The following is a 20,751-nucleotide window of genomic DNA, read 5'->3' as shown; positions in this document are numbered from 1 at the left end:
CGAGGGGCGAGGGATGGGGGTGGGGGTGGGGGCGGGGGGGGGTGGTGGGGGTGGTGGGAGGGGGGGTGGTGGGGGTGGTGGGAGGGGGGGATTGTGCTGATTCTGTTGAAGTTGCAGATCAATCTGGTGGGATGATGTACAGCGTGTCGGGGGAGGGGAGGGATTGGGTGGGTGGGTGGGGGGGGGGGTGGGGAGGGGCTGTCGTAACAAAGGATCTGGTTTTTAATCAGGGACTGCAGGCGGCCCGCAGAGCGTGGGGAACCACTGTTCTAACGTCAGCGAGAAGCAGCACACACACAGAGAGAGAGAGACACACAGAGAGGTCTAATAACAAACCAGCTTAATAGCTTATGCAGAAGGAGCAGGGAGGCTGGTCCAGGAGATGTCACAGTCGTCCACGGAGGTCTGCAGAGGCAACATGTTACGCTAAGTCTATATATACGATCTACCCGGGATGAGCCAGGAATAGTCCAAAGTGTATCTGTAGAACAGGGGTTGAATCATATAGCAGGGAATATCCACCAGCCGTCCTATACCTAACGGGGTCTGGAAGCACGTCTGTTCAATTGTCTGTGAGCGATTATTTTTGAATAAACAGGTTGTTTTGGTGTACACGCGCAATCCCTTACGATTTATATTTTGTGATGTCCAAAGTAAATTGAGGCTGTCACGATTCCTGACGCAAAAAGATGCCAATTATTCGGTTGGAGGAAGTGGATACAACAGGTACAACAGTGTGTTTTTAAGTTGAATATTTACAGGTTGTGACCTATTTCACGAAAAAATAACATCGCTCAATCATTTTCAGAATCAAATGTTTTGATTCATCTCCTTTTATTCAGGGGAAAAGGTAGACGAGACCGTGGGTTACCGGGGTAACCAGGGCTTCTGTCTCAGTCAACAGTAGTTTGGAGTTTGTGTTTTTAATTGGTTTAGCTACTAACTGAGCGTGTCGGTTGGCTGTTGAATGAGAGGCAGAACAAGGTCAGGGATGTTCTTCCTCACATGCGTAAATTCAATCAGAAACACCTCAGAGTCTGTCTCCCGAGTCCGCAGTGATTATATTGTGGTTAGTCATTGTGCCTGTACAGTTTATTACCTCATGTTTGTGTGAGGGGGCCAATATATCATCCCCCCTTATTGGTTTGTGACAACACAGCTCTCAGGTGTCTGGGAGAAGTGTGTGTGTGTGTGGTGTGTGTGTGTGTGTGTGTGTGTGTGTGTGTGTGTGTGTGACTGACTCTCTGTGTGTGTGTTTGTGTTAGTGTTACTATCAACTGCCAAACTTTTTTTTACATCACACTTAAAAAAATGCCTGAGGATAGGCCTCACAGTCAAAGTTAAAACAAATCGTTTTAAAATAAAAATGATAAAATACAGCATTGTTTGTGGCCTTACAAAGCTTCGGCCACAGTTTTGAAACTATATAGTAATTTAACAGACGCTTTGACTGACAGTGAATTCAGATAAGTGTCATTGAGGAGCAGGTAGGGGTTAGGAGGCATCCTGCTCTCGGATGCCTACAGGGAGACCGTGGCCGTTGGGGAATGACCCAAGAACATTTCGACTCCTGAGTCAAACACCACTAACCCCTATTTCCCCCTGTGATCAACTGACAGGTGTAGAGCTCACACCTCCTCTGTTCATACCTGAGAGAGAGAGCGAGAGAGAGAGAGAGAGAGAGAGAGAGAGAGACAGAGAGAGAGGGACAGAAAGAGAGCGAGAGAGAGAGAGAGAGAGAGAGAGAGAGAGGGACAGAAAGAGAGCGAGAGCGAGAGAGAGAGAGAGAGAGAGAGAGAGAGAGAGACCGGGACAAAGAAAGGGGCAGAGTGAGAGAGAGGGACAGAGAGAGAGCGAGAGTGCGAGAGAGAGGGACAGAGCGAGAGAGAGAGAGAGGGACAGAAAGAGAGAGAGAGAGAGAGAGAGAGAGAGAGAGCGAGAGAGAGAGACTGGGACAGAGAGAGGGACAGAGAGAGAGGGAGAGAGAGAGAGAGAGAGAGAGAGAGAGAGAGAGAGAGAGAGAGAGACCAGGACAAAGAGAGGGACAGAGTGAGAGAGAGGGACAGAGAGAGAGCGAGAGTGCGAGAGAGAGGGACAGAGAGAGAGCGCGAGCGAGCGAGCGAGAGAGAGAGAGAGAGAGAGAGAGAGAGAGAGAGAGAGAGAGAGAGACTGGGACAGAGAGAGAGAGAGAGAGAGAGAGAGAGAGAGCAACACCACCACAACACGATCTCCCGCTGTCGTGGTGAGAGCGCGACAAAGAGTGTGAGCGGTAGAGCGAAAGAGCGAGAGAGCAACACCACCACGACACCGATCTCCCTCTAATAAGAGAATAAGCAGAGGAAGCCAACCTTGTTATCTGCGGTGTGACCACGCCGCAGCAGATGTCGCGGTAATCTCCGATCGATTGGTTTGTGAATTATGGCTGCTTCTCGTCCCACAGACCCTGAAAGAAAATCTATGGCCACATTCCAGCGCAAGACACCCCACGGATTAAGGTGTCATTCTATTTGAGTTTGCCGCCTTACTCGCACACTGTCAAATGTAAGCCGGCCAAAGGTCAGAGGTAGATGTTTTCCCTAACGCAACGACAGATATTCTCGGAGAAGACTGCAAACGTTAAATCCATCGGGCTTACATTTCTTTTCGTCGGGGTGACCTCATCTCTGTTTAGAAAAAAAACACATTTGAACGGAAAATTATATTTTAGATGAGTAGATGATTTGAGGGATGGACGAGGTGTGGTATGGCAGGGAGTAGAGGACAAACGTCGAGGCCTCATCAGGGAGTCGCCATAGGGCCTACCTTAACACCCCACAAACACTGGTAAACAATTACCGTGAACCGCAAACCAGAGCTGTGCCAACCCAAGGCGAGGCAATAACCAATAACGTGTTCTCATTTGTTTCCAGTTACCGTTATTATTCCCACAATCACACGCTAATGGAGGCAGATGAAATCTCCGGGCGACGCGACGAGGACGGGCTGGCTCTGAGACCGTGATGAAGAGGAAGATGACAAACAGGGAGGAGGAGGTGGAGGAGGAGGAGGAGGAGGAGGATGATGATGATGGTGGCGGCTGAGCGGCAGGTGATTGATGGGATCTTCCTCACGAACTCAACTTCTGGGAGTTTACGGCGTCAATTAAAGCGGGAAGGTTATTGGCCGGCGCTTTATTGAAAAGTGTCCCCGCAGGCCGGAGGCGCGTATTAACAGTCTGGTTAGCGTGTGTAATGAGAAAGCACCGCCGCTCAACAGACTTTATGACACACTGGCTGGTATGCTGCTTAATTAAGAAAACCTTCTCCCCGCTACACAACGTTAAAATGGGTTTTCCAGTTCTTCTGTGTGTGTGTGTGTGTGTGTGTGTGTGTGTGTGTGTGTGTGTGTGTGTGTGTGTGTGTGTGTGTGTGTGTGTGTGTGTGTGTGTGTGTGTGTGTGTTGCTGGATGTTTCTCCAGCCATCAGGAAGTGATTTGTCTCTGTGGGTGGTTGATGAGGACGATACTGCTGGACGTCCTTGAACGGTTCTTTAGAGGTGGGGTATTTCATATTAGGGCTAGATGTTTATTGTGCGTTTCTTTGTAGACGCCTGCGAGGGCATGAAGATATATATATATATTATTTTTTTTTTTTTGGGGCTATAAAATTATAATGGCATTTGAAAGAGGGTTGAGTAAAATGGAGTCTGCTTTTACAATTTAATTAGAGAGAAATGCAACGTAGGAAAGGCAGTGAACTGTAAACGAGGCCTGCTTATATCAAGGATTTCCTGAGTAAAAAAAACCCAAAACACATCAAGTCATTATTTAATTAGAAGGCCGGTTTTGTGTTCTACCGTCGATCCATAACGCTGAGAAAAACAAAACGCGACGTCTCTTTGCGCTCTGCTGCGCGTGACCTGCTCCGTCGCGGACCGAGCTCGCGCAAAGTTTCACGCACTGGGAGAGCCCAAATAAATCACAATAATTAACTCGATAATAATATGATGAATATCCTCGCAAAAAACGGATATATTTTTTTTATTTTTCTTTCTGCTTCATCAGCAGAAAGTGCGCGGCCTGTGGGAAATCATGCATAGATCTGGCATGAACCATACAGGAACGCAACGCCCCGGGGCCAAACGCTTTTAATTACAACAACACGCGCCAACCTGTCGTCACGGCGACGCCGACCCTCAATCAATGATCCGGCGCTGGATCAATGTCAGTCACACGTTACTAAAAAAAACACACCATGGGAACAGTCCCCTTTTCAAGCAGAACATGGGTTTGGAGCCCGAAGTGACACAGAAGAGTGTCAGGTGTTGTGGGCATTTCTGATAGCCGTACCTTTCAGAGCAGGACCAGAGAGAGAGCGGGTGACAGAGACAGAAAGACAGGCAGAGGCAGAGAGAGAGAGAGAGAGAGAGAGAGAGAGAGAGAGAGAGAGAGAGAGAGAGAGAGAGAGAGAGAGAAAGAGACAGAGACCCAGAGAGAGAGAGAGAGAGAGAGAGGGGGGGGGAGAGATACTTACAGCCTACATTTCAAGAATTTATCCATTGAGCTTCACCAGTAATGAATAGTAATGAAACCAAATAAACAACTCACCCCCCTCTCGCTCTCTCTCTCACACACACACACACACACACACACACACACACACACACACACACACACACACACACACACACACACACACACACACACACACACACACACACACACACACACACCATAATTGTGATTTGGCAGCCAGTGAAAAGTCAAATGCATAGCAGAATATCATAAATGGTTGTTTATGATATTTTCTGCTGACATTAAAAAGCGAAATTCCCATGGCATGGCTGAATGGCTGGAATATCTTTAATTCCTCATTTACCACCCCGGTGTTCAGACTACTATGGATTTATAGACGTACTGAAGAGTTACTTTAGCATTAGCGTTTGGATATGAGGAGATTGTCCCTTTTTGCTCCTTAAAACTGCTTGCATAAGGTAAACGTTTATTGAAGACCATTTAAAACTATTTAGGGGTCAGTATAGTAGTGTCATAATATTCATCGTTTCTTTGGCGGTTCATTTACAAGGTTCATTTTGACCAAATGTGTGAAGAAATAATATCAGTAAATATAATCAATACGTTTTTTTTATAGAATACAAGTAATTGTAATATTAATAAGACACATCTGGCCTTCATTAGCATGGCAGTGACTAATTGAGATCCAGATTGTCCATCAGTATGGAGACAATGATCAATCACGTATTGATGGACAGAGGAGGCCTCCGAAGTGTGATCAAATTATAACAGATGAAAAATGGGATCCATTATTCTTTATTATTTGTGTGATGATTTTACTTATTGACCCTTGTGTTGAGATTGACTAATTCAGGGCTTCGGGGTAAAGTGAGCCACAACTCATAAATTATTACAATAGACGAGAAATGTTTAGTATATGAAAAATTACATCTATTACTTATTTAACCAGGCTATTTCACTGGACTTACACTATGCAGTTCTTATTATTTGCACAAGAAGGAAAACAAACAATTATTATGTTCACTGAAAACATGGTGCATGTGAATTACTACCGTGCATTACTTAACTTGAATTTCAACACATTTCCACAAATCCTCTGAAAATTCAATAAGAAAAAAGAACATTTCCCATTTGACATAATACATCTTCCTTGAAATAAGCTACAGTTGAACTTCCAAACCCCTATTCCTCCCCTGTTTAAGGTCAAACCAAATGAAACCAGACAGTATACGATTTATCCTTAGGACAGGTGAAGGGAATCAGGTCTCTTCCAGTTACCCTCCGCTAAACGCCCATTTCCACCAAATCCGTCTCAGAAGCGGTACGGCAGCGAAGCGGCTGTGTTCCGTACTGCAATCCACACTAGAAGGGGTTCGGGCACGTTCCGGGTGAGATATGGCACAGCGACGTCACAGGACAGGACATAGTGTTTTTCCACCTCGAGGATCAACCATTCATCATCCATATTTCAGCTGTTGACTTCTGACTGAACTCCTGACTGACTTATTGTAACATTAATGTATCAATCGGCAGGAAGTGTAAACTCATGAATATTCCTAGATTATGTTGGACTGTTTTCAAAACAGGTAGGCTTTTAGATTAAAATAAGTAATGCTGTCTGTGAGTCTGTAGCAAATCCTACGTTGTAATTGTTTGTATAATAGTATTCAACCATTGGCAAGGTGCCACTGATTAGCTATTGATACCATAGATAGACTGTATACTATTACCCTGTTAGTGAATTGCATAGGGGTCGATGTGAGCTCATGTATATTCATAAGAAAATGCAAACTGATTGGCTAGTAGAAGTGTTCTGAGACATGGCTACGAACTGGCAACCTTCAAAAATAGAAGAGGCAAGTATCGTAAACAAAGTGCCGGTTTGGGGATGGTTCTGTGCCGTGCTGCGACCGTAGCCAGTGGAACAGCCTACAGTGAGTAGAGTGGTTCGTCTGCGGCGAACGTTTTACTGCCGTGGCGCTTCTGAGACGGATCTGGTGGAAATTGGCCTTGAGTCTAACAAATCCGATTTTAGATTAACATCCAAAGTCTGACGGCAGATGAGCTCGAATCTGCGTGAACCAAACGTTTCAATTTCTTTCGCTTCAAATGTATTTCGACCTTTGACCTTTACATCGCCCCTCACATGTTCTGGCCTCCTGCCAACGAGCTGAGCAGTCTCTTCCCCCCAGAGGTTCGGCTAGAGCACTGTCGAACTTCTGGATCCGAGATAAACCTCCGCTAATATACTCACAACATTGTGTGGTTACCTTATGCGTTGAGTGGGGCTGAGTAAGAGGAAACCACACTTAAAACCCAGAGAGTCCTGGTTTAGTGTAAGCGGTTCTGTAAAAGCTTCTCCTCTCACACCACTTCTCCTTGCCAGGGACAGCCTATCGCTCTGCACACGTTTTACTCACACATACACTTCCTGCAGGCCGTGGAAGTAACGATTTAAACAGAACAAGAGGAAGACGTGCTGATGGAATGAGCCAGAGAGGAATATGTGCTTCGGAAACAGAGGTGGTAATCAATCAAAAGTGATTTTGTAATTACCAGATTAATGATGCATTGCCTGGGCTTTCTGTTTTTCGGTTAAGGGCTCCTGTCTAAGCCTGAATTGCAGGGTATCGGGAGAATCTGAGAAAGAAGGGCCCGTCCAAACGCTACTGTGACTCGAACAGTAACTTCGAGAGGGAGGAGAGAGAAAGAAGCAGCAGGGAGCTGTATATGAACGACAAGGAGAAGAACCCTTATGCAAAAGATACAGAGGGCTAAACTAAACACAACTCAAACACTGTGTACAGTAAAACGATGTACCTGTGTATGTGGCCTGGAACTGGTATGTTGAACTAAAACATAAAATCCCCTCTGACCAATTCACATAATATATTTCATAATAATCATCAGCCTATTAAGTGTAAGTCAGTTGAGACACGCCGATGACAGTTTGAGTGTATAGTTGTGAAAGACCAAATGACCAAATATAGAAACCAGGCACTTCCATAGAGGAGAGCTGTGGCAATACATTAGAGGGAGACAGCAATATCTATACCCTGCCTCTGCCTAGCATCCAGCTGCAATGCAGTGCTATAAAGTCCATCCTATAGCCCTACAGCATGCATACAGTAACTAGAGCCCACCATACAGACCTTCCTCTGGATTCTTCTTCCGTCTTTCCTTCCATCATTTCATGGGCGGTACAGAAGCATGTATTCTGGTAATGCCAGATCACAACCACATCAATCCTGCTTGTTATTGTTGTGCTCTGACAGTGACATCGTTTTAACGTTGTGCTACCTTTGTGTTAGTGAAGCGTTACTCTGGTGTAAACGTCAGCAGCTTCGTATTAGCGTCTTATAGCGTCTTATAGTGTCACCGCTGTGTCCGAGTTAGGTTGCGTTAGTAGCATTGTGTTACGCAACATGGATGGCCTGGCCTGGGATGGAGCATGGCCGGATGAGGATATTAAAGACCAGGGGAATGTCTGTTCCCTCAGGGGCTAAAGGCCAGCTTATCTTTATTCATATAGACAGCTAGCCAAGCTCACATACCATCGCTGGTTAACAGGATAGGAATCTGGGAAATACAGTAGAGACGAGGATCATATCTCACACTGAGGGGGGCCGGTCTATTTCCAGAGATGAGACGACAGATACCTTTGATTATAGGATGTAAACATTGTTTAATAGCCTGTTTCGCTTTGTACCTGGAGGGGGTTCAGGTATTGTCGTCCACTGGTCATGAAGGGGACCGAAGGCCTTGTTCTCACTGCCCAGTTCGGGATCTTTTGTGTTTACGATCCATTCATGTGAACAGCAGGAGTCACAGAGGAAGTCGACCAGGAGAGAAACAACACAGCATGAATACAGCCTCGCCCGCCCCCCTGATAACCACAGTTTTCCCATGAGGCAGTTCACATGCTCCGAAGGGAACCAGACTGTAAAAACACCGACCTCCAATAATCCTAAACCCAACCTGGAGTTCAACTTTCAACTATTAATGTCTGAATAATCAGTCTTGTATAGCGCATTTCTACGCTTTACAGTGAAGGGGGGACCTCACTAACCACCACCAATGTGTAGCACCCACTTGGGTGATGCACAGCAGCCAATCTGCGCCAGAACACTCACCACACACCAGCTTGAGGTGGAGAGTGAGGGAATTAATGAATGAGCCAATTATACAGGGGGATGATTAGGGGGCCAGATTGAATGAGCCTGGTTGGGCAGTTTTAGCCAGGACACCGGGGGATCCCCTACTCTTTGCGATAAGTGCCCTGGGATCTTTTATGACCACAGTGAGTCAGGACCTCGGTTTTACGTCTCCGCCGAAGGACAGCACCTTCCACAGCACAGTGTCCCCGTCACTGCACTGGGGCATCGGGATTGATGTTTTGGCCAGAGGGAACAGTGCCACCTACTAGCCACCACCCGACACAACTTACAGCACCTGGTATTCCTAGGCGGTCTCCCATCCAAGTACTAACCAGGCCCGACCATGCTTAGCTTCCGCGATCAGACGAGATCAGGCGTGTTCATGGTGGTATGGCTGCTATTCTCCATTAAAATACATCTGATTGTGCATCATTCACCCTGTGGTTCTATACTAACCCACTGTACTATTCGCTTCAACTTCTGTGCTCTACTCTGATCTACTTTTACTCTACTGAACTGTGCTCTACTGTACGTTACTGTTCCCTGCTGGAGCTGGACTCTACTCTACCGTGCTCCATGCTGTTTTTAATTTCATTTTCCGTGCTTTATTCCTTTAAATGATGCCCAGAGTGCTACGTCAGGCTCAACATTTAGTTGTACATTTTATATGAGAACCGAATGATGCAATAAAAACATGAATGAAAAATGGGTTGACATTCAAGTATCAAACCTCAACCTCAGCCTCGGCCTCCGGTCGGCACGCCGGCCTCAAATGGGTATTGATGTTTCCGGTTTGCTGTGGCGCGGTACACTCTTCTATAATGTATGAGATTCAACAGGATCTCGTGGCTTGTGTTTCAGTGAAGGTCTGACCCTCCACAAACGCCTCCCGCCTGTATAAGCCGCGGGACGTCAGATGTATACACTAACCTCATTATTTTAAAAGGCGTCCCGGGCATGAGGCCAGCGACCGGCGCCCTATGCCAGCGTATCGCCGCGTCGGTGGGAGATAACATTATTCAGAGTGATTGCAACAATCTCATGGCTTTACCGCAAACGGGGATAAGGGCAAATGTTGTACAGGAAGGAATAACGTTAGGTCGGTGTTCTGATGTGATCAGTTAAGGGGGGAGTCGATGACTGCCCTGTGCATTAATACATTAGGCCAGCGTTTGGTTTCAGCCGCGATGCTTCCAAGATGACTCTGAGCATCGCGGTCGCCGTGCTGCGAGGCAAAGTCACTTCATTTCATGCATTTACATCTGTTTTGTTGATAGGAGGGGGGGGGGGGGGCGGGGGGGGGGGGTTAATCAGGCGAACTGGTGAGTTTTGCTTACCATGCAGCTTTTTAGTTCAAATGCCATGTATTTCCTCACCGCCACCTGCTCCCTTCCCGGTTACATGCATCATGCAGGGCTGACAACTTTTTAGAAAACCTTGGATTGGACTCAACGGCACAATTTTTAGGGGCATGTTCAACATTTTTTTTATACATTTTTATACTCCAAGTTAATAAACAATTTACAGCCCCTTCCCAAGTTGTATAACTTCTAATCCTGAGCCAATCCATTACAAAATAAACCGTTTTTGGCCACCAGAGGTATCATTGACCCGGCGGCCAAAGAACGCAACCTCAGTGATTTCAACAATGTGGACAGGTTGGAGTCAGTGAGTGAGTGAATGAGTCAGCTACAAGTTTGATGTGGCAAACAGTAGACCAACAGTAGAGAAATAGTTGTCACGTGAAATTTGAGTTGCCTCATTGAGCAAAGCTTTCCGTCGATGGATAACCGCTTACCACTTTGTCGGTGGAACTTGGAAGTACTTAAAAACAGGAAATACAATTCCTGACGTGCCGTGCTCTGCTCAGGCCCCCCTGCCCGCACGCAAGCCTTCCCACAAACCCTTGCCTCACGCGAGCATGCATCCAGCACGTGTCCAATGCAAAGCGAATGGGTAAGTGAATGAGTGCTACACTCAAGGCCACGTGTTGGGTGGGGCCGAGCCGTGAGGGTTGGCAGCTCTGCATCATGCCTTCTGTTGTGTGTGAACTATAGTTCTGATTCAATTAAATAGATATTAGGACCCTACTTGAGAGCAAAGGATTCGATTTAATCGAGGGCATGATCATGGGAATACAAAGGCAGAAATTTACCTAACATGGGGTGATGGACAGGTCTGCATGGATACCAGACAGCTGAAGGAATATACACATCAAAGAAGTCAGGAGACTTCTTGACATGGCCTCAGTATCAGACTTTGCTGACTGTGGCTATTAGTGGCAATGCCAGTACAAACTACCCTAACACCTTTTAATTAGCGAGCGGAAGGGAAAGATCTCTAGGTGTAGATATAATGTATACAAATGCCTTTCCAATTGATTTAGATCAATATAACCACGGTTTATATCATTTGTATCTTAATTTTAATTTTATAATTTGATTCATTTATTACGATAAATCTTTCCTCAACAATTTCTAATTACTTGGTTACTTGGCATGGTCATGCCAAAAGATGATCGTTCTCGCTGCCACTAGTCCAAAACCATAAACTAGCCGTTCGCTAAAGGACACAGACATGAGGCATAGTAACAAAAAGATACTCATGTGATTAAGGCCTATACAAATACAATTGTAATTGATAATAAAGGAATATTGGTTATTATCATGTTAGGAAATAAATATGGCAAATCTTAAACATGTACCGGTACTCTTCGAGATGTAACGGACTGCTCTCCGACCCAACACGGTTTAGGGCTGATTATTAACACCCGACGCAGAACCAAAACAGGTTCACGACTTCGTCGAAGCATCTGGTCATTGCGTTGCGTCGACGTGGAACCATAATCAGCCCTTTAGCCAAAAGACTGCAGCCATCCTGGGTGGAGAGTTATAGTGAATAGTGAGTTATAGTAAATGGTTCTGGAGTGAAGGCTCAGTTATGGTCCCACGTTGACACAAGTCACGCAACGCAAGGGGGTTCATGTAGGCCTACCCAGTACGTCCTTGCGGACCGTCCTTGCGTCAACCGCAAGGGCCTGACGTGCGCCTCCCAAAAATTGTAACCTTCCGTCGAGGCGACGCAGCCGCAAGGGCTGTGATTGGTCCGCTCACTAAAACCCGACGCAGAACCAAAAACACAGGTTCACGACTGTGTGGAAACGTCTGCGGGGTCATTGCGTTGCGTCGACGTGGAACCATAACTGAGCCTTGAGGTTTACCCTGGAGGACCTATGTCAGTTACAGTAGCAGTAGTCTTGCTAGCGCTACTCTAGCTAGCAGTACTAGCTAAAGCAGTGATGGAGGTGTTCTGTGGTGGTTGGTACCTTGTGATTAATTATGCTGCCCGCAGACGATGGGGATGCAGGCCAGCTGTAGGTGCAAACAGAGTGCATTTCTGTTTATTTATAAACGGATTACTAAACACAGCCATTTTTCCTGCTGCATTTCACCCCATGAACAGAAAAAAAGCAAGAGTGCCACACACACACACACACACACACACCCCACACCCACCCACACAAAAGCCGAGTCACATGCATTGTCCAAAAAAAGCCCTATTGACGGGGAGATTTGCAGTTTTGGGGATTATAATAATTACTGTATCATTAAAGATAACTGGGAGCTTGGGGGAAAGTATTTTGTAGCAGCTTGATAGAGGCAGCAACACTTAGAAGGTGGCAGAGTAGTGTCAAGTCAATAATAATAATAACCTACATTTGTAGCACAATTTAATTGTTCAAAAACGTCATAGTAAACGTTCTGAATGTTTTAAAGATATAAGTACGGTTCGAGGGACAACCTTCTAAAATGAAACCATTACATCCATAACTGCACTGGTATGTAACTCATAGATGTGGTGGGGTAGGGATATATATATATATATATATATATATATATATATATATATATATAATAACAATACACTGACAATGCACAATTACTGGTAGTTAGTGACCTTGAACTAATGGTAGCTTTCTGGGCCATGTGAACTGCTTACCAGGACTTCTCCTCCCCGCTCTGATGTTGACGTCAAGTTACAAACTGACACCTCCTTCCTTCTCGTTCTTTTCTCCTTCCTTCTTCCTCTCGCTCTCCTGCTCCTTCTCTCATTCCTTCTTCCTGTCTTTCTTTTTCCCTCCTTCTCTCTCCTTCTTCCTCACTCTTTCCTTCTCCCTTTCTATTTCCTTGTCCCTCTTTCCTTCTTCCTCTCTTGTTCCTTCTTCCTCTGTCTATCTTTCCTTCTGCCTCTCTCTCTTTCCTTCTTCCACTTTTCTCTTTCCTTCTCTCAAGCGTTGAGTGCCCAGGAAGTCCAACTCGGCAGAAAGGCTTTTTCTGCTCACAAGCTTTTCCTTCCGACTCATTTCCCTCCTCTAGCTCTTTCCTGTTTTGGCAAATCATGCGCTTTTTTTTGTACACGCATGTCAGTATAAACACACGCGTTGCTGGATCACTTCTGCTGAGTGAGAAATTCATAAAACAATAGATTATAATTGTACACGCACACACAAAATTATAAAGTGAAATTATAACACTTGCTGAGGAGGCTAACAATTGCTGAGGGTGGAAACTGACCCCTCTCTGATGTAACCCGGCTGTGATAATAATTAGTGTGTTTCTTGGAAACACTTTTAATCCACAGAAACACTTTCCACATTAGGCCTCAAATCCTGTTTGTCTGTTGGTATCAGAGTGGCAGACGATATTGACGTCATTTATATTTCTTCCATGTCCATCTCCCAACTGTCATGTATGTGTGTGTTTTATTATACTTTTTCCTGGAAACAACTTCAAGATGTTCTCAATGTCATGTATTTGAATTGATGAAAAGTGCACAAGAATAACAGGAGAGAAGAGACCTAAGGCAGGGGATTCCTCTCCTCTGCAAAAATAAAACACATCAGCAGGTATGCGATGACGTAGTTGTGCATATCACACCTCTCAATATCCATCCACACCTCTAAATAACCATCCACACCTCGAAACACTGTTAATCCTCTGGTTCTCAGACTCTGGCTACAACAGTGCTGCGATTGCGACCATCCTCCATCAAGAGGCCAGGGGGAAAGGGTATTGAGAGAAGGGTATTGAGTGGAAGGGGTGAAGGGTTTGAGAAATATACATGCAGGAGGACGCAGTTTAGCCCACTAGATCCATCTCGCCGTCGGTGGCCTACTTGGGAGAGGTGCCTACCGCTCTCCTCCGACTGGCCTACATTTAGCTCCAGAGTTGGAACTGGAGCAGCTATTTCAGGGCCCTGTTGTGTCAACAGCGGATTCATAACAAAAGCCTTGCTAACACACATGTAGCATACAATAGGATAGGATACAGAAATAGATCACGATACTGATAAAATGTTAGTTTTTCACAATTGCTTAAACACATTTCCTGATAGACTACCTCACTTTCTCAAAACACTAAACACAAATTTCAAAACTCACACACAAAATGCAAAATCCTACATTTCTCTTGCAAAAGCACACTTTGCCCCCAAAACAGTGTTAACTCTTCACTAAATGGTATTTTCTTTTCAAATGACAAACACATACATCATATGAGTAGACATTTCTAATCACCCATTGAACACTGGTGTGCAGAATGGAAAACACTATAGTATGAATGGAAAACACTATATGAATGCTTCATCAGTATTATGCTGTTGCATGTTCAGTATTACACTGTCACCTGTTGGATGTAAAATATTACCATATAATGTTTTTCAGGTACACTCAATAAGACACACAAATAGAAAACACACAATACTTTACAGTAACAACAAATACTGTATTTGTATCCAAAATGTGCAGTCTACTGTAAATCACAGCAAACAGGATGAAATGAAAGAGATAACAGAAAATAGGCAATACTGTAAACAAAACATCTGAATGAATGAATGAACGAATTAATGCATTTTTATTGGTCGTAACCAAAGGGTAGGGGCAGAAGCTTCAGCTTATATCAAGCCCCCCTTCTCACATTTGTAAGCGTAACAAACAAATGTCATACACACAGTGTGTTTGCATATACATGCATATTTACCTACATATATACATACATGCATACATACTGTACATACATACATACATACCCATAAGGGTCAATACTTATATCCAGTACATTTCCACCATAAGATGGATAATATCCTAAATAATGATCCGTAAACCATAATGAGAATAACGATGTTCATCATCATCACCATTATCAACATTCTCATAGAGTGATACTACTTAATGTCTGTACTTACCTAGTGTCATGTCTTTCTTCTGTGACCCTTCTATAGCAAATTGCAGATTTCTAATTGCACAACAGCCTTTGGAGTTTAGAAATGTGATTGGCAGTGTGTTCTGTGTGAACACCAAGAGAAGGAATTCAGGAAGAGTGTGCAAGATAGAGAATTGTGTGTAGTGTTGTGAAAAATGTGTGGTTTGGAATGGGAATCTGAGCCTAAAGCAGAAAATATGCTTAGAGTTCAGCAGAATTGGTTTTGCAGTTGGTACATGAGTTTCAGGTTGTACACATTGTGTCTGATGTTTCCAATTAATATTTAAGATATCAGAAGGTAGAAGATATCAAACAGATAAAGGCCTACTTTGTGAAACATCTGAATGTGACAATGTTTACTATTGGTGATCATGAGAATACAGATTTGTTAATTTGTTGGATGAATCTGGAGATTCAATCGATTTTTTATAAAAAAGGTAGATTTACCTTTTAGATTTCTCTCACTCACACACACACACACACACACACACACACACACACACACACACACACACACACACACACACACACACACGCACGCACTTCAACATTGCTTATTCCGATTACCACCACTTTGGGGATTTACAAGAAACCAATCACTAAGTCTAAGTATGCACTAGTCCCGAAGACTCCTCTCACAGACGCTAGATCAATTTCATGATCGCGACATGTTTCCACAGCCCCCCGTGGTGAGTAGACGCGACGCGCCCCCGAGTCGCTGAGCGTTTACCGACAGAGGAGACGCCGATACACCGCTAGTAGTACAGCTGCTTTTTCCTTTATTTATTTATCTATCTAAACTCCAAATATAACCGTACTCGTGGTAGTAATCAATCACGGGCTTGTGTCACGGTTGGGGAATAAGAGGCGTGTTTAGTGGATCGCGCCGCACTGCCCACTCGCTCGTCGACTTCCTGCTGAGATGTGATTCATGGAGCAACGAGACAATCACACAATCTGAGACGCTGGCACTTAATCGTTTTATGGGTGTCATTCTCACCCACTAATCTGCCACTTTATCTGTCAGCTTCCCCCCCTAAATCCGATAATTATGCACTCATATGCTTAGCATAGTTCCGATTCCGTTCAAGCGATCTGGTACTGGGTGCAGTCCCCTCTCAGAAGGACGCAGGGCCTGGTTCAAGATTTCACTTAGTTTACCACCAGCCAGTTTTGTGTCATAGGCTAATGATCATATAATATGCTTGTATTGACATTTTCTGTGGTATCATAAAGTAACTTTTTACTTGCATGAGATTACAGGCCCACATTTGAGCGATTTGTAATAAAAACGAACATCTTAAAGACTTAATAATTGTGCTGCATAATGAGAATAATAGGTACTTGCTTTTTTTTGTATACCTCCAACCACCCTCGGTAGTTTCTGGGGAAGAGAGGTGAGGCATGGAGGTTCTAGAAGGTTCTGACGGTGGTCTTAGCATGATGGAGGGGGTCACGACTCATCTTGCATCCAACAACACTCCACATGACATGTAGCTATAACACACACACACACACACCCACACACACACACACACACACACACACACACACACACACACACACACACACACACACAGTTAAAGTGAACCATGCAGAAGCAGATCAAGAGCTTCAACAACCAAGACAAAAGGAAATCCTCCCCGTGTCGCTGTCTCCTCGGCTCTCAGGTGAATTCCCGCGCTGAGAGGACCTGAGAGGACATGAGCGTCAACACTGGGATCTAAAAAAAGACTTCTCTTTCTTTCTTTCCAGCGAGCGTCGCGGTGGAGTCTCGGGGGCTGATCTGGAGCCTGGCGGGGCGCGGCGCCCGGGGGACGCACGGGTGTCATGCCCAACGCTTGGTTGGCGGTCGGTGCGCCGCCCACGCGTCCCCGCCGACCGAGCGGCGCAGATGGACGGCGGCTGGCTTCGTAACGCAACAGTTGCTGCTTCAGCGGCGCCATCTTTCCTCCTCCTCTTCCAGCTTTCTATTTCTCTTCTATAGCATCTTAGACTTTTTCCTCTCCCTCTTTTTGAGACTTAGTTATACTTGTTTCTTTGGGGATTGTTAAAAGTAATAACAAAAATAGTCTTCCTCTTCTTTCTTCTCCTTTCCTTTCCTCGTCTAACGTGTCTTCCATTTTTTTTTCCTTTCCTTCGTCTTCCCATTATTCTGCGTCTCCATCTGACATTTTTCTGCCTGGCATTGATTCAACTCTGAAATCTGAAAACATGTCAAATAAATAATGAGAAGGTCGACACGTTGTGATATGGCATATTATATTTACAACACACTTGGGGAAGGAGGATGAGCAAAATATGGTTTGTGCAACATCTAACGAAAATAAACATACAAACAAACAAACAGGACCACCGAGCAAAACATACCAGACAGAATACCAATGTGAAGCTCTTCGAGTAGGCCTACAACCTGACAAAGCACGAGAACTCGTACGAAGTTGGTGGCGACAAGATAGCACGTCATAAGTCACGTGACAGTTTAAATCCAGATTGCAGCCTGCAGTGTAAACCGTCCCGGATAATTACAAAGTTGTTTCGTCCAGTTGTATTAAAAGTTTTGCATTTCAATTTTATATATATATATATATACATATATATGTGTGGGTCTTAACAGTCCTGAAATATAACAAGAAGAAATATGCAAATATCAAATATGGTCTGTATCATTTATAAAATATTCAAACTATGCAAACGTCATTCCGGGTGTCCGGAGTATAAATATTTCTGTAGATGAAAAGAAAAAAACTGCATTCGTCATCTCCTAATGGTTATTCATGTTGAAATATTTAAAGATAAATTCTCTCTTCCGGTTTACCGAAAGTGATATCTGTGCCTGTTAGATAAATAACTTTAAGTTTCCTTTATGCTGGTATGTGTTCTGTCATCGTACGTCTGTATCAATAAAACCCCAAATACTGGATTTTATATTTATCAATATCTTATCAATAACATTTTTCATATTTAATATCTTCATATTACACATAACAGGGCACAGCAAACCTTTGATCGATCAAGCTTCCTTTGCACTTCAAAAACAAGTGAATATTCTGCGTCGTCAACCTCAAGGCAAACCGAATCTATTCTCGTTAAAAACGTGTGTGAACTCACAAAGAAGGGGCTTCGTCTGGGTATAATATAATGGCTTCCGTGATATAGGAGTGAACAAGTGTGAACAGCATGATGCCTCAAATCTAGAAATCTTGCATGTTTCCTTATTTCAGTGTTTTGTTGACAGAAGTTAGAATTTGTTTTCCAGCCAGTGCACACTGTTTGATGTACTGACAGCATGGCTACAGTTATGACACTTGGCATAAAGCACGGTTAATAACCGCCTCCATTCACGATGCTGCAGATCTTGGGAAGACGGCTGGGTTTGCCCTGTCCCATCGTACCAACCACAGCGCATCACAGCTCCAGGAAGAGGACAGCAGTGATCGTGGAAGTCTCAGAAAAATACACATTTTCCCGTAGATTGAACCATTTTCTTCATGTTTAAATTCTGAATCGCAACCTTGTGCTCGGAAGTTGCAGTCAAGTACGCGTCTCCGTGTTTAAGTCTTCGCTCTTTTAAAACAAAAGAAAAAGGATCGGATTGGATTTCAACCAACGTTTACGTTCTTCAGTTCCGACAAAACAAAGAAAAACGGGTTCCCGGCTCGTTTTTGTTCAGAAGACGGCCGGCGAGACAAACGAGACGTAGCGGGGGGCACTAGCGGACCTTTTACGCAGGACGCGGCTCGACGGTTCTGACGAAGACGGCGCGCGCTAGTTGACGTAATACAGCCAGTAGATGAGGTTGAACAGGGAGAAGGCGGACGGGAAGATGATCCGCGACCACCTGTCGATGGAGTTGACGTCCGTGAGGTCGGGGATCTTGATCTTGAGCTGTGACGACCGCCGGCGGAGGCGGGACTTCCGGGGGTAGGAGAGCTGGCTGCGGTCCAGGCTGTGGCGTCTGGAGCCCAGCGGGGCGCTGGGCTTGCGGTGCTGGATCAGCGGGGGTTCCAGGCCCACGCAGGAGGAGTTGCGGCCGTCGCGCACGCTGGTGGTCAGCTGGTTGCCGGCCACCTCGTTGTGGACCTCCAGGGTGCTGAGCAGGATGTTCCCCTGGGAGTCGACCTGGAGAGGAGAGAGAGGCAGAGAGAGAGAGGCAGAGAGGGAGAGAGGCAGCGAGAGAGAGAGGCAGAGAGAGAGAGAGGCAGAGAGAGAGAGGCAGAGAGGGAGAGAGAGCGAGACACAGAGGGTTAGAGAGAGTGGTCGAGAAATGTCAAGGAACCACCACTGACCCCATGACCTCGTGGATATATTATTAGAACTGGATCCATAGTTATTATACTACACCAGACACTACTCTGCAGTATACGTTTTTATATATATACAAAATAACCGTACTTCACTGGCTCAGCAAGCAAGCAGTTGTGTTTAGTTTATCGCTGTGTCCTGCCCTCTCTCGCTGACTTCCTGCAGAGATCTGATTAATATATTGCCAGACAATTACACAATCTGATACTTGAGCATCTTATCTGCTCAGATGCTCACGAGCGAAAACTGCTCAATTAAGTTTTTTTTTCCCGCTTTCTCGATTTCCTGTCTGGATCTGATGCGTATTAGTGGATGGCGGATGAAGCTAGTGGGAACGCCCTGAAAAAAAAAAAATCACCACCTTATGTTTCATGTGTAGTGTTTTTATGAGCTTCTCTATTTCTATGTTCCATTTATGTTCTTTATGATGTCATGAAAATACATATCAAACCCCAGTCTGGCATTAAGTGTAGAGGGCTTGCATGAGATGGACTCCACACATGCCGTCTTCCAGGGATCGAACGCACGGATGCAAGGGGGGACAGGGGGGACAGGGGGGACAGGGGGGGGGGGGGGGGGGGATGACAGAGTTTGGCCTTAAGGACTGGGCATCACTCCTCACACATCAGTCCAAGGTCGAGTGGAGGCTCGTGGCTGCTACTCCTGTTATTTCCAGCCCAGTGTCCAGGACCCATCCCTGATAAATCAACTCCACCCACACACCCATGGATGATAGATGTTCTGTGATATATTATGGGATGAATGTTCTGTGGGTGGATTATGGTACACATGTTATGGTATGTATGACACATGTTGTACATTACATACTATGGTATGTACGTTATGTACACCATGCTATGGTGTATGTGTGTGCATGATATATGATGTAGTTATGTTATGGTATGTATTACACATGTTGTACATTATATATTATGGTATGTATGTTATGTACAGTATGCTATGGTATATGTGTGTGTATGATATATGATGTGATATATTCAGGTATGGATGCATGTATGAAATGTATAATATATAGAATGTTTGTTATGGTATGTATGGATAAATATATTACGGATTGCATGTATGAAATACAATGCAATACATATAAGGGTATGTACGAACTATGAATGATATATGCTATCATGGGATATGTTTTGGTCAGTATGAATGATGTATTATGTTCCATGATATATTATGTTCAATAATGTGTAATGGTATGTATGTTACGGTAAGTATGTATAATATGCTATACCTCCAGTATGTTAATAAAATAACAAAGAAGGCAGGAACATCAGCATGACGAGGTAATTTCCCTTCGGAAGTTCCACAAACCAAACCTTCATAAACAAGTTTTCGATTTTCCAATTTAGGCATAAGCACAGCATAGCGGGGCAATGTATATTACTGACGCACTCCCTGGACACTCCCCAGAGTGTCCTAGTTAGTGAAGCGCAAAACAATATTACACTGAATCTTTATTGTTTTATGAGGACTGTATTTTATCTTCTTATGGGGA

The 20,751-nt window shown here is 44.6% G+C and overlaps 1 protein-coding gene and 1 non-coding gene across 3 annotated transcripts in view; both read right to left on the bottom strand.

The window, feature by feature from the left end:
• Positions 1–8,953: 8,953 nt before the first annotated feature.
• LOC311353720 (5S ribosomal RNA) lies at positions 8,954–9,072 on the bottom strand. Its single transcript, XR_014637096.1, has one exon. It is a non-coding gene; the product is annotated as a 5S ribosomal RNA (ribosomal RNA).
• A 9,617-nt stretch (positions 9,073–18,689) lies between these two features.
• The window catches only part of gabrb3 (gamma-aminobutyric acid type A receptor subunit beta3), a gene marked incomplete at its 5' end in the record, with an annotated part of 38,302 nt that continues 36,240 nt past the window's right edge, over positions 18,690–20,751 (bottom strand). For both annotated transcript variants that reach the window (XM_084472797.1, XM_084472798.1), the window contains one exon: positions 18,690–19,052. In XM_084472797.1, the coding sequence (XP_084328923.1) occupies positions 18,699–19,052 (354 nt within the window). In that variant the 3' untranslated portion in view covers positions 18,690–18,698. The remainder of the gene's footprint in view (positions 19,053–20,751) is intronic.

The sequence above is a fragment of the Micromesistius poutassou genome, assembly GCF_964030765.1.
Source record: "Micromesistius poutassou genome assembly, chromosome: 9".
Taxonomy (NCBI): domain Eukaryota; kingdom Metazoa; phylum Chordata; class Actinopteri; order Gadiformes; family Gadidae; genus Micromesistius; species Micromesistius poutassou.
Note: the sequence above shows the minus strand (reverse complement) of the source record. Positions and strands in the feature narration are given on the sequence as shown.